At 44.4% G+C, this 12,863-nt stretch overlaps 2 protein-coding genes across 8 annotated transcripts in view; both read right to left on the reverse strand.

The window, feature by feature from the left end:
- The window catches only part of TAF1 (TATA-box binding protein associated factor 1), a 90,783-nt gene extending 85,339 nt beyond the window's left edge, over nt 1-5,444 (reverse strand). For 4 of the 7 annotated variants that reach the window (XM_081794214.1, XM_081794212.1, XM_081794213.1 and 1 more), the window contains exon 1: nt 5,410-5,441. The gene's annotated coding sequence lies outside the window, so the exon portion shown is untranslated. Of the gene's footprint in view, nt 1-5,409 lie in introns of all 7 variants that reach the window. The other 3 variants (XR_014136909.1, XM_081794211.1, XM_081794215.1) reach the window with 3 other exon arrangements.
- Nucleotides 1,366-12,157, reverse strand: LOC145714595 (rho-related GTP-binding protein RhoG-like). Its single transcript, XM_081794216.1, has 3 exons — nt 11,352-12,157; nt 5,874-5,971; nt 1,366-5,467 (listed from the first exon to the last, which is right to left on the reverse strand). Exons 2-3 carry the CDS (start codon nt 5,883-5,885, stop codon nt 4,877-4,879), a joined length of 603 nt encoding a protein of 200 aa, XP_081650342.1. The 5' UTR covers nt 5,886-5,971; nt 11,352-12,157; the 3' UTR covers nt 1,366-4,876.
- Nucleotides 12,158-12,863: the final 706 nt, after the last annotated feature.

Here is a 12,863-nt window from a genome sequence, read left to right on the forward strand (position 1 = left end):
ATGTCCATACAAACCCTTGTGCACAAAGGTTCACAGTAGCACTATGCATAGTAGCCAAAAGGTAGAAACAATCCAAATTTCCCTCAACTATGAGTAGATAAAATATGGTATATCCATACAGTGGAATATTATTCAGCAATAAAAAGAAATGGAGTACCCATGTGTGCTGCAAAATGAATGAAGCTTGAAAATATTATGCTGAATAAAAGAAGAGTTCCAGGGGTGCCTGGGTGGTTGCTTGGGCATCCAACTTCGGCTCAGGTCGTGATCTCACTGTTCATGGGTTTGAGCCCAGTGTTGGGCTCTGTGCTGACAGCCTGGAGCCTGATTCAGATTCTGTACCTCCTTCTCTCTCTGCCCCTCCCCCACCCAAGCTCGCTCTCTCTCTCTCTCTCTCTCTCTCTCTCTCAAATAAACATTTAAAAAAATTTAAAAAACGAGTTCCAAATAACCACATATTGGGGGCACCTGGCTGGGTCAGTCGGTAGAGCATGCAACTCTTGATGTCAGGCACATGAGTTCAAGCCCCACGCTGGGTGTAGATGTTAATTAAAAAAAAAGATCACGTATTGTTTGATTCCATGTACACTAAATGTTCAGGAAAGACAAAGTAGAGTACTGATTGCTTAGGGCTGAGGATGGGAACAGGAATTAACTGCATGAGGGATCTTTTGGGGGTGATGGAAATGTTCTAAAACTGGATTTTGGTGACAGCTGCAGGACTCAGTCACTACTAAAAGTCATTAAACTGTACACTTGAAATGGGTGAATTTTTTGGTATGTAAATTATACTTCAATAAATCTGTTTTCAAAGCAAAGCAAAACAAAACACAACCCTGTTTTGCTTCTCCTTACCACTCACTTAATAGTGCATTGGCACCATATACAATTAAGTCAGTATTAGTTCGTTTTTATGACAAACAGAGGAAGGATATTTTCCTGAGATAACTGGAAGAGGCAAAGGACATTAAATGTTATGTCTCATGTCTACAACCCTAGCCACTAGTACAGTAATACCTCTAACACACCAGGAGTCTGATAATTGTTTACTGGATGTAGTGTAATAATTGCCTACAGGGAACTAACTGGTGTGTCACTAGTGAAAAGCTAAAAGGAAATGAAGCTAAATCGTGGAGATACAAAGGTGGTTGGGGTAAGGCAAGAACTAGAGAATCAATGTTAACAGTGAAGACAGTTCCCTACCCTGGTTGTCTGAGGTAGAAAAATAAGTACGGTTACACATAGGTGCGATGTGACAATTAAAGTTATTTCATCCTTTGCAAGTTGAAAGGCATTTAGAAGCAACTCAAAACAAAGGAGGGGTATGGAGGAATTGCTTCAATCTTTAGAAAGCAACAGACCCAGTAAAATCAGAAAAGTTTATTACCATCCATTATGAACAATTTAAAAAGTGATATTAGCATGTTAGTCTTGATACAAAATCCTTTTAAGTAAAAAAAAATCAAGATGCCAGTGTATGTTTAGGACCATCAGAACAGCCCAATTCAAAACCACACTCTCAGACTTGTGGATCAAATCTCCGTTCATTAGAGGACACAACTTTGACCAAACCAAACCCAGGCTTACATTTGGGAATTTGCCAGGCAAAATGGGAGCAGGAGCCACAATTAAATTAAAAGCCAATTTAAGAGATTTCAGTAGCTACACATAAAGTTCCCAGAGACACAGGCGTCAGCCACGTTTCTAGCCCCTTTCAACCACGAAGTCCTGTGAGCACCTCAGGCAGCATCAATCAGAACATCCTGAGACTAGAATACACTCGAGCAATTGGTGCTTTCATTTGGCTGCCTGTGGGAAAACTCAGCGTCCAGTTGACTCCTACAGTCACACTACTCTAACAGACCCCCACTTTCCAATGTGTTACTGGGCCACCCTCACCTTCTTCCAGGTAATACCCTGTTCACACAGAGCCCCTACAACCCTGGGGCCCTGGGTCACACACCGGAAATAGATACAGTACATTGAAATTGAGATAGGAGACATCTACCAGACAATATCCATCTTGGATCCCCCACAGCTTTAGACAATCAGTGGTGTAAAAATATACACCATTGAATTACTGTATGGAGTGGAGGGTGCAGTGATAAAGGAAAATCAAAACAAAACACTTTTGCCCATGGTGAGGGAAAGGAAAACCAGAAGAAAAGGAGTTAGACTAGTGAGCTTACATGACTTTTTACCTTCTAACAATACTTGGTATCTGCCTGACCTCCAGGGTTCAGATTCTCCAAAAATAGGGGTGCCAGAATTAGCAAATAAAAATACAGAATGACCCATTAAATCTGAATTTCAGATAAACAGCAAATCATGCTTTACTCTAAGTAGGTCCCAAATATTGCATGGTGCATACTTACGGTAAAAAATTACTTATAAAAAAGTAGGGGTGCCAGGGTGGCTCAGCCGGTTGGGTGTCTGGCTCTTGATCTCGACTCAGGTCATGATCTCATGGTTCGTGAGTTTGAGCCCCATGTCGGGCTCTGCGCTGACAGCATGGAGCTTGCTTGGGATTCTCTCTCTCTCCCTCTCTTGCTCCTACCTCACTCACAATCTCTATCTCAAAATAAATGAATAAACTTAAAAAAATTATTTGTAAAAAAAATATTCCCTTTTATCTGGCAACCCTATTCAGGAGGTTCAGTTACCTGAGGGCTAATCTGATCATATATTGCCAAAGAGCAACAGTAAGACCATCACAGAGCAAAACACAGGCACTTCACCCACCACAGAAGGCAGGATGTGATTCTTTTAACTCCATTTCCCAGACTCTCAAAGATCCAATGCTTATTTTGGCAGGGTGAGAGAGTATGTGCACAGCGGAGTTCTCAACCACTATCTGCCAGGTGAAGTTATGTTTTCCTTCTATATCAGATGAAGAAGGTCAAAACTACAAGTAGGGAGGATAAGGAGAAGCAGGCCTACCAGGGTAAGGAATCTGACTCCTACTCTCCAGAGCAGGCTGAGCAACTCCAGCAAAATCCCCACAAATGTGACAGCCCCAGGGTCTGGAGATACAACATACTCTCCAAGTCTCTTGGAGCAACTACAAGACCTCAAAGGCAACCAAGACTAAACACACACACACACAGATGCAGATGTACAGAGGAGGGAGGAACAGGAAGAGAGCAAGGTAGCCTTTATGGTAACTCAGAGGACGCTGAGGAGTCTGAGGGAATCAAAGAACTCCCTGACAATGACTAGCAGAACATTTTGTTTGTTGGTTGGTTAGTTTTATTTATGGGGTTAACCTTTAGTGGTCTTTCCCTAAAGTGAAAGCTGACAGAAAAACAGGGACTAAGAGACACCTCAGGGACACAGTTTTATGGAGGGATCAACTCCACATCGCCAAGCCCATAGTGCTATCATAATCTGATAGCAGATCTGACCATCAAGACCCCACTCCCAAGGCACTATCATGACTAAGTGCCAAACCCATTTCCTGAGGGTGGAAGAGGAACCAACAACAAGTCCATGGTGGATGAATACTCCTCTCAAAGGCATAAAGAGGGAAAGAAACATCAATGGGTCACATGGGTGGCTCAGTCAGTTAAGGTTAAGCAGCCAACCCTTGATTTTGGCTCAGGTCATGATCTCAAGGTTCTTGAGTTCCAGATTTGCATCTCTCTCTCTCTCTCTTTCTCTGTCTTCCCTCCTCCTGCCCCTCCCCCACTTGTGTGTGCTCTAGCTCTCTCACGCTCTCTCTCTCTCCCTCTCAAAATAAAACTTTTTTTAAAAAGAGGGAGGGGCACCTGAATGGCTCAGTCAGTTAAGCATCAGACTTCAGGTCACGATGTCACGTTAGTGGGTTCAAGCCCCACGTCAGGCTCTGTGCTGACAGCTCAGAGCCTGGAGCCTCATCAGATTCTGTGTCTCCCTCTCTCTCTGCCCCTACCCCACCCCTCTCAAAAATAAATAAACATTAAAAAAGAGGGAAACCTCAAAAAGAACAGGATCACATTATGCTTTTTTCCCCCTGCAGCCTCTGTGGGAATTTCTAGTACCTATTGAGTATCTCTGAAAATGTGTTTCCAGAGATGTTAACAGGTGTTGCATGGGACCAAAACAAAAAAAGTTCAGTGAAATAATTTTGGGAAATGTTGCCTACTTATTGAAAGTTATAAATTCCTGCAGTAGAGGAACCTATTCAGCTTTATTTAAATCACAGGTTACCAGAAGGGAGGTGGGTGGGGAGCTGGGTTAAATAGGTGATGGGGGTTAAGGGGTGAACTTGTTGTGATGGGCACCAGGTGTTGTGCAGATGTGTTCAATCACCATATTGTACACCTGAAACTAATATTATACTGTGTGGTAACTGGCATTTAAACAAAAACTGAAAAAAAAATCACTGGTTCCTGACTTACTTGACCACAGAACCCTTTTAAGGAACATCTATTAGTATCTCACAGAACTTTGAAAAATGCTGCTTAACCATTTTTTGCAAAAATATCTGATCTCAAGAATGGGAAGAACATGCCAATACTGGGAACACCCAGGAATCACATATAAAATGCTTTTCCAAAATTAGCATATTAGAAAGTTTAAGGCAATGATCTGAAAACTGTAGAAACTTGTCCTTCTGTGAGGCACTTGCTCAATGGTAAATACAAGTAGGAAAGCTAAATTTAGAGGTAAAAGTCAGTCTCTCTCTCTCTCCCCAAACTTCCTCCAGAAGATTCAGACCGAACTTCAAAGCAGCCATGTACAAACTAGGCTGTCTTTGTTCCTCCAAAAGCCCAACAACCTGGAGCTTACGGGTTCTAGGAAAAGAGACAAATCGCTTGTGCTGGCATTGTTAAATGCTATCAAAGGAATCCCCCTCATTCTCCTTAGGTGCAGTCCCCAAGTAGCACCCTGAAAGCTATAAGAGGACACACTTCTTGGTGTTCTTCTTTGTGGCAGGGTAAAGCACAGCACGGACAGCTTCTGAAAATACCTCATGGACCCCATCCTGCATCAGGGCTGAACATTCCAGATACTTCACAGCCCCCACCTGCTTAGCCAGGGAAGTGCCTTGCTGAGGAGTTGTGGGCACTAGGCTCTGTTCCTTCAGCTTCTTCACTGTCTCAATGTCATTCCGCAGGTCCCTCTTGGTGCCTACCAGCAGGACAGGTACATTGGGGCAATGATGAGACACCTCTGGGTGCCACTTATGCCTCACATTGGCATACGACGATGGATTACCAATAGAAAAACAAATGACAAAGATATTGGTCTGGGGGTAGGACAGCGTTCGCAGTCGGTCATACTCCTCTTGGCCAGCTGTGTCCCACAGGTTCAGGCTGACAATTTGGCCGTCCACAGATGTCTGGGCACTGTAGTTGTCAAAGACGGTGGGGATATACTCCTCAGGAAAAGCATTTGTTGTGTAACTGATGAGGAGGCAGGTCTTACCTACAGCCCCATCTCCTACGACCACACATTTGATTGTCTGCATTCTTCCCTTGGAGTCCTAAGTGAAAGAGAGAAAGAAAGAGTGTTCACAGGGGTGCCTGGGTGGCTCAGTCAGTTGAGCGTCCAACTTTGGCTCAGGTCATGATCTCACGGGTTGTGAATTCGAGCCCCATGTCGGGCTTTCTGCTGTCAGCACAGGGCCCATTTCAGATCCTCTGTCTCCCCCTCTCTTTCTGCTCATCCCCTGCTCATGCTCTGTCTCAAAAATAAATAAATAAAGCATTTAAAAGAAGAAGAAAGAGTGTTCACAGATGCTTGGTTAATTTTGGGAGCCTATGCTTTATAAACCTTTCTTTCCCTCTGAGAAATTGAGGAAGACACCCCCCCACACACACACACTGTCCATCCCCTTAACACCACATAAGAGTCAGCTGGGAAAGACTGTATAGGGTAGGGGTTCTTACCGCGGAGTCCATGGACTGCTAGACAATAAGCTTCAGTAGGTCCTAGAAGCCACCTCTGAAGTATACAATATGATGTGAATGTACGTAAGTGAATTTTTCTGGAAAGAAGATCAAAAACTGTCATCAGATTGTCGAAAAGGGCTGAGCCCGTAAAGATTAAAAAGCATTCATATACACAGGTATTTATGTTACATCATTGTCATGACACCTGGATATACTCTATCAAAGGTGCTAAAACATAGTGGGTGCTCAATAAATGGGAACAAAGTTTTTAAAAACCATTGATACAGTTTTTGAGTGTCCAACTTCAGCTCAGGTCATGATCTTGTGGCTCATGGGTTCGAGCCCCACATTGGGCTCTGTGCTGACAGCTCAGAGCCTGGAGCCTGTTTCAGATTCTGTGTCTCCCTCTCTCTGCCCCTTTCCCCCCCCTCAAAAAATAAATAAGCATTAAAATTTTTTTAATACATAAAAATAAAAAACCATTGATATAGAAAGAAGGTTCTAAAGGTTGAAACAAAAGAGACATGGCTCTTACTTTGGGGATGTGGCTATCGACTCAGCAAAGAAACCTCTGTTCCTAACAAACAGTGACACCGTAATACTGGAGAGAAAGGTAGGCCAGTCAGACATAGCCCTCTACAGAAGTCGTTAAGAGTCCAGGCTCTGAAGTCAGACCACCTGGAGTCTAAAACCAGTCCTCTCTTTTCCTAAGCTTTGTAAATTTGGGCACGTTTTTAAATGAAACAATGTACGTGTAGTACTCATTAGTGCCTGCCACATAGGGAATACTCATTAGAAGTATTAGGAGCTACCATGACTTCATAACAATTCTTCTGTTCTGGGGAAGGCAACAGTTCTGTAATATGATTACAATGCTAGACAAAGCAGGGATCTCATCCCTTCCTACCCTATCTAAGCAAAACCATAGGTCATAACAGCACCATACTTTCTCATCCATTTCTTCATGAATCAAGCATTTGAGAGTTAATGGTAAGGTACAGATGATCTCCAAGAAGCATGTTTACTATCAATGCCCTACCCTGTCAGTGTCCCCCAAAACACTCCATTTCCTTTTAGCTTCTTAACTACTATACTAATTTCAGACCTGATCCTGATAGCATTAGCTTCGTCAAGTGTCAGAACATGGAGGAATGGGGATAAACTGTCATATGTATTTGATTATGGAAAAAAAATTGAGAATCTGTTAGTTTCTCACCTTCGGAATTTGGGGGAATAGATACATCCCCCATCTTGTTGTCTTATTAGCTAAGGTCTACATCAGGCCCATATCATAGATAAAACAAAACACCTTATTTTGGGTCAGAATCAAGAAAAATTGGCCTTCTGGGGCGCCTGTCTGGTTCAGTTGGAAGAGCATGTGACTCTTGATCTTGGGGCTGTGAGTTCAAGCCCCACGTAGGGTGTAGAGATTACATACATACATAAACTTAAAGAAAAGAAAAGCTGGCCTTATGAGTATGCTTCACACAGGCACACTGGAGGCAGCTATCCTCGCGCACAGCCAATTCTGACCATCAAGGCATTCCACCAAGAAGCCTTCACTAGCACAGGTCCCACAGCTAAAAGTTCAGAGTGTAATTCAGCTCCAGTAGGCAACCATCCCAGGGTATCCACTGATCATCAGCTCTTTTCATCTAGGAATCTCTTTGCATCTAGGAATAGACATAAGGATCAAACATACATTTCTTTTTTTTTTTAATTTTTATTACATTTCTTTATTTTTGAGAGGCAGAGAGACAGAGCGTGAGTGGGGGAGGGGCAGAGAGAGAGGGAGACACAGAATCCGAAGCAGGCTCCAGGCTCTGAGCTGTCAGCACAGAACCCGATGAGGGGCCCAAACTCAAGAACTGTGAGATCATGACCTGAGCCGGTCGGATACTCAAGCGACTGAGCCACCCAGGCGCCCCATACGTACATTTCAATGGAAACAGGGTAAGGTCACCACCACCTTCTTTGAGAATAGCCTTCCTTGATTTTCCCAGTCTGGATTAATTTCTTCCTCCTCTGAATTCCTATAGCAATTACTGCCTGTACAACTCAGCTTCCCAGCCTGCTATAGGTATCATCCAGTGTCTAACATCTCTGTTCAGAGTGACTGCCTTCAAGACAATTGTGCACCTGACGGAGTTGTTGAACCAGAGCAAAACTTTTAGGCACAAAGACCACTTGGCACCCCAAGCTCAGGTCCTCATCTCTGTAAGCAGATGGGCTTTCAACTCACACTGATGCTTGGGAGCCTAGATGATGAAGTGCAGCTAGAACATCCCAGGTCTGAAACATAACCCAAAACATCCTCACCCACAGCAAACTTTCAATGAAAGGGAGTGCCCAGGAAAAGTCCCAGGTGTTTTGGGGGTGCTACTTTGTACAATTAATAGACTAATTTCTTCAGCCTGCATGTTCATTACATATTTTATTTATTTTTTTAATGTTTATTTGTTTTTTTTTGAGAGAGAGAAAGAGACAGAGTGAGAGCGGAGGAGGGGCAGAGGGAGAGAGGGAGACACAGAATCTGAAGCAGGCTCCAGGCTCTGAGCTGTCAGCACAGAGCCCGACGCAGGGCTCAAATTCACAAACCGTGAGATCACGACCTGAGCCGAAGCTGGACGCTCAACTGACTGAGCCACCCAGGCACCCTTCATTATACATTTTATTTACTTATGTGTATGTTTGGAATTATCCATGGTTAAAAAGTTTAAAAATAATATTAAAGGGGCACCCTGGGTGGCTCAGTTGGTTAAGCATCTGACATCGGCTCAGGTCATGATCTCACGGTTCGTGAGTTCAAGCCCCGCATCGGGTGAGCTTGAGCCATACTTTGGGCTCTGCACTGACAGTGTGGAACCTGCATGGGATCCTCTCTCTCTCCCTCTCTCTCTGCCCCTCGCTCACTTGCACCCTCTCTCTCTCAAAAATAATAAATAAATAATAAAAATTAAAAAATAATACAAAAAATATATCTAAAAAACTGAAAACAGGATCTCAAAGAGATATTTGCACACCAGTGTTCATTGCATCATTACTCACAAGCGCCAAGAGGTGGAAGCAACCTAATGTCCATCGATGGATGAACACATAAAGAAAAAATGTGATCAGGGCATCTGGGTGGCTCAGTCAGTTAAGCATCAGACTTCGGCTCAGGTCACAATCTCATAGTTTGTGAGTTCGAGCCCCACGTCGGGCTCTGTGCTGACAGTGTGGAGTCTGGAGCCTGCTTGGGCTTCTGTGTCTCCCTCTCTCTCTCTCTCTCTCTCTCTCTCTCTGCCCCTCCCCTACTCCCTCTGTGTCTCTCTTTCTCTCTCTCTCTCTCAAAAATGAATAAACTTCAAAAGATGTGATATATATATATATATATATATATATGAATATTATTCAGCCCTAAAAAGAAGGAAATCTTCATACATTACAACATGGATGAAACTTGAGGATATATGCTGAGTGAAATCAGTCGCAAACAGACATATAATGCGTGATTCCACTTACATGAGGTATCTCGAGTAGTCAAATACATAAAAACAGAAAGCAGAATGGTAGGTGCCAAGGCTGGGGGAGGAGAAATGGGGAGTTGTTTAATGGATATGAAGTTTCAGTTTTGCAAGATGAAAAATCTAGAGATCTGGGGCACATGGGTGGCTCAGTTGGTTAAGCGTCTGACCTCAGCTCAGGTCATGATCTCGTGGTTTGTGAGTTTGAGCCCTGCATCGGGCTCTGTGCTGACAGCGTGGAATCCACATAGAATCCTCTGTCCCCTTCTCTTTCTGCTACTCCCCCACTTGTGCTCTCTGTCTCTCTCAAAATAAATAAATAAACTTTAAAATTATTAAATGTTTATTTATTTTTGAGAGACAGAGAGAGAGCGTGAGCAGGGGAAGGGCAGAGAGAGAGGGAGACACAGAATCTGACGCAGGCTCCAGGCTCTGCGCCATCAGCACAGAGCCCGATGCGGGGCTCAAACTCACAAACCGTGAGATCACAAACCATGAGATCACTATCTGAGCTGAAGTCGGACGCTTAACCGACCGAGCCACTCAGGCACCCCTAAATAAACTTTAAAAAAAAAGAAAAATTCTAGAGATCTATTGCACAACAATATGAATACAGTTAACACTACTGTACTGTACATTTAAAAATGGTTTAAATTACTAAAAACAAACATATTCTTCAAGGTTTTGGAGCTCTGGTAGAAGCCTAGAAGTTATAAGAGAAAGGCAAATGAGACAAGTTTGTCTACCTCAGCTTTGGGATCCAGCACAATGCTGTGCTGTTAAGAGCCACCTTCAGCTTTCCCCTCCTCACCACCACCACTATCTACACACACTCTCCCAGGTACTACTATGGGCAGCACACTACTAGAAGGGACTCAAAAAAGAGTAAAAAGAAAGAATGCTAGAAGTTACAATCTTGTGGTCAAGACAAAACTTCTGTGAAAAGGCAAATAATAATACAAAGTAATTCATGGCTTGGAGGGGAAAAAAAAGTTGCTATGGGGAAGCAACAGGAATCTAAAACTTGAGAGCTTATTATAGGCATTGTGCCAAATACTTTCACATTATCTTCTTTAAGCCTCCCAGTAGCACTGTGAAGTAGACATCAGAGCAGCTCAGAGATCTTTAGGTATGCCTCTAGGATCAGAAATTGGGAGAGGTGTGGCGCTGCACAAATCAGCACCCCCAGAAAGTTCCCTTCTGAGTTAGTCATTCGCGGTTAACTGGAATTACAGTTTCTTCTAAATCTTCCAATGTCCTCTGACAAGGCATCCTTCTTCACATGTATAGTCTGCGTAGGAGTCCATTTTCTCCCAGGTTGAAACACAATGTAAAAGACCCAATAGCAGCAGAGACCAGAATGCAGCTAAAAGCATTAGTAATTCTAGCACATTCTCCTCCAAGTCTCACCCTTTCCATAAGTCTGAGTCTAATGTACTTGAAATCACTCTGTAACTTTCTGAAACTAAATCAATTCAGCAGAAGACCCCTCCCCATTTTTATTTACCACACTTTGCAACTTAGTTATCTACTAAATCCGGGAAGCCTTTTCACATTGAAGACAGACTTCTCTGGTTCAAGTCCAGTCGAAGAAGGCTTTAGGACTGGGGGCCGAAGGAAGCCATGTGAACACTCCCCAACCCAGAGGCAGTGGTAGTGACCCATCAATACCACACGAGCCCACTCAGCACTTCCCTCACATCCTTCTTCACCAAGGCTAATTGAATTCGGGACGTCATATGGACTGGTGAGCCCGGGACAGAGAGGTGCCCCACAAATAGGATTCACAAACAGGAAGAGCTGTCTCAGTCTCCTCCATAACATACATACACCTCATCCCACCCTCAAATGCCTTCCATCCAGGGAATGGCTCACAGACTAAGGCAACCAACCGTCCGGGGATGGGGAGACTCAAAAGGGCGGCAAGGGGTACCGCCCGGTGGGGGGGAAGGGTCTCCAAAAAGATTACCTGGCAAAGCGATCGTCCTCCCCGCGTCGCTCACCGATGCGGGCAGAGCCTCCAGGGCAATTCTCGCCCGGGGTGGGCAGGCTCGGCGGGCTCAGCGCCACATCCGGGCAGCTACCGAGTCCCACCCCGTCGTCACACGCAGTCTCGGCACGGTGCCCCGACACCTCCTGGGAAGTGGAGTCCTAGGGCCAACCTCACTGTCTGCCAGTCACAGGCTTCTAAAATACACCCTGGGGGTGATCGAGGATTACTTAGCTCCGGACCCCAGGTGCGGACCCCAAAACGAGTTACTCGGTTCAGAGGTCCCCAAGGCTCATCTTTCCCTTGGCAAGTGAGGCCACCCCCTCCTCCGCAGGCCCCCCTTTCCTCCTCAAGACCAATATTAACATAAGGAGGCGCTCCGGAAACTGACGTATTAGGAGAAACGGAGGCGATAAAAGAAAACGAGGGGCGTGTGGGTGGCTCTGGGAGTGGAGGGTGCCTGGTTGGCTCAGTCGGTTAAGCCACCGACTTCGCTAAGGTCATGATCTCCGGAGTTGTGAGTTAGAGCCCGGGGGCAGGCTCTGTGCTGACAGCTGGGAGCCTGGAGCCTGCCTCAGATTCTGTGTCTCCCTCTCTGTCTCTCTCTTTCTCAAGAATAAATAAACATTTGGGGTCATCTGTGTGGCTCAGTCGGTTGAGCATCTGACTTTGGCTCAGGTCATGATCTCACGGTTCACGGGTTCAAACCCCGTGTCGTGCTCTGTGCTCACAGCTCAGAGCCTGGAGCCTGCTTTGCGGATTCTGTGTCTGCCTCTCTCTCTGTCCCGCCCCTGCTCGTGCTCTGTCTCTCTCTCTCTCTCTCTCTCAAAAATAAATAAAACATTTTTTAAAAAGAATAAATAAGAGACTCTTAAATACAGAAAACAAACTGAGGGTGGAGTGGGGGAAGAGGGAAAATGGGTGATGGGCATTGAAGAGGGCACTTGTTGGAATGAGCACTGGGTGTTGCATGTAAGCCAATTTGACAATAAATCATATTAAATAAATAAATAAATAAATAAATGCCTGTCAGGAAAAAAAAAAGAATAAATATTTTAAAAAAGATGGGGCGCCTGGGTGGCTCAGTCGGTTGGGCGGCCGACTTTGGCTCAGGTCATGATCTTGTGGTCTGTGAGTTCGAGCCCCGTATTAGGCTCTGTGCTGACAGCTTGGAGCCTGGAGCCTGCTTCGAATTCTGTGTCTCCCTCTCTCTCTGCCCCTTCCCCATTCTCACTCTGTCTCTCTCTGTCTTTCAAAAATGAATAAATGTTTAAAAAAATTATAAAAAGAAAATGAGCTAGTGAACGAATTAGGGTTACTGTCACTATGTATTAATTTGCATTTTCTAGAGTTTTCTGTAAATGGAATCATATAGTATGCACTCTTTTTTTTAGCAACTTTGTTGAGACCTAAATTCACATACTGCACAATTCACTAATTTTAATCCTGCAATTCAGGGGCACCTGGCTGGCTCAGTCAGTAGACCATGTG

The sequence above is a fragment of the Panthera onca genome, chromosome X (genome assembly GCF_046562875.1).
Source record: "Panthera onca isolate mPanOnc1 chromosome X, mPanOnc1 haplotype 2, whole genome shotgun sequence".
NCBI lineage: Eukaryota > Metazoa > Chordata > Mammalia > Carnivora > Felidae > Panthera > Panthera onca.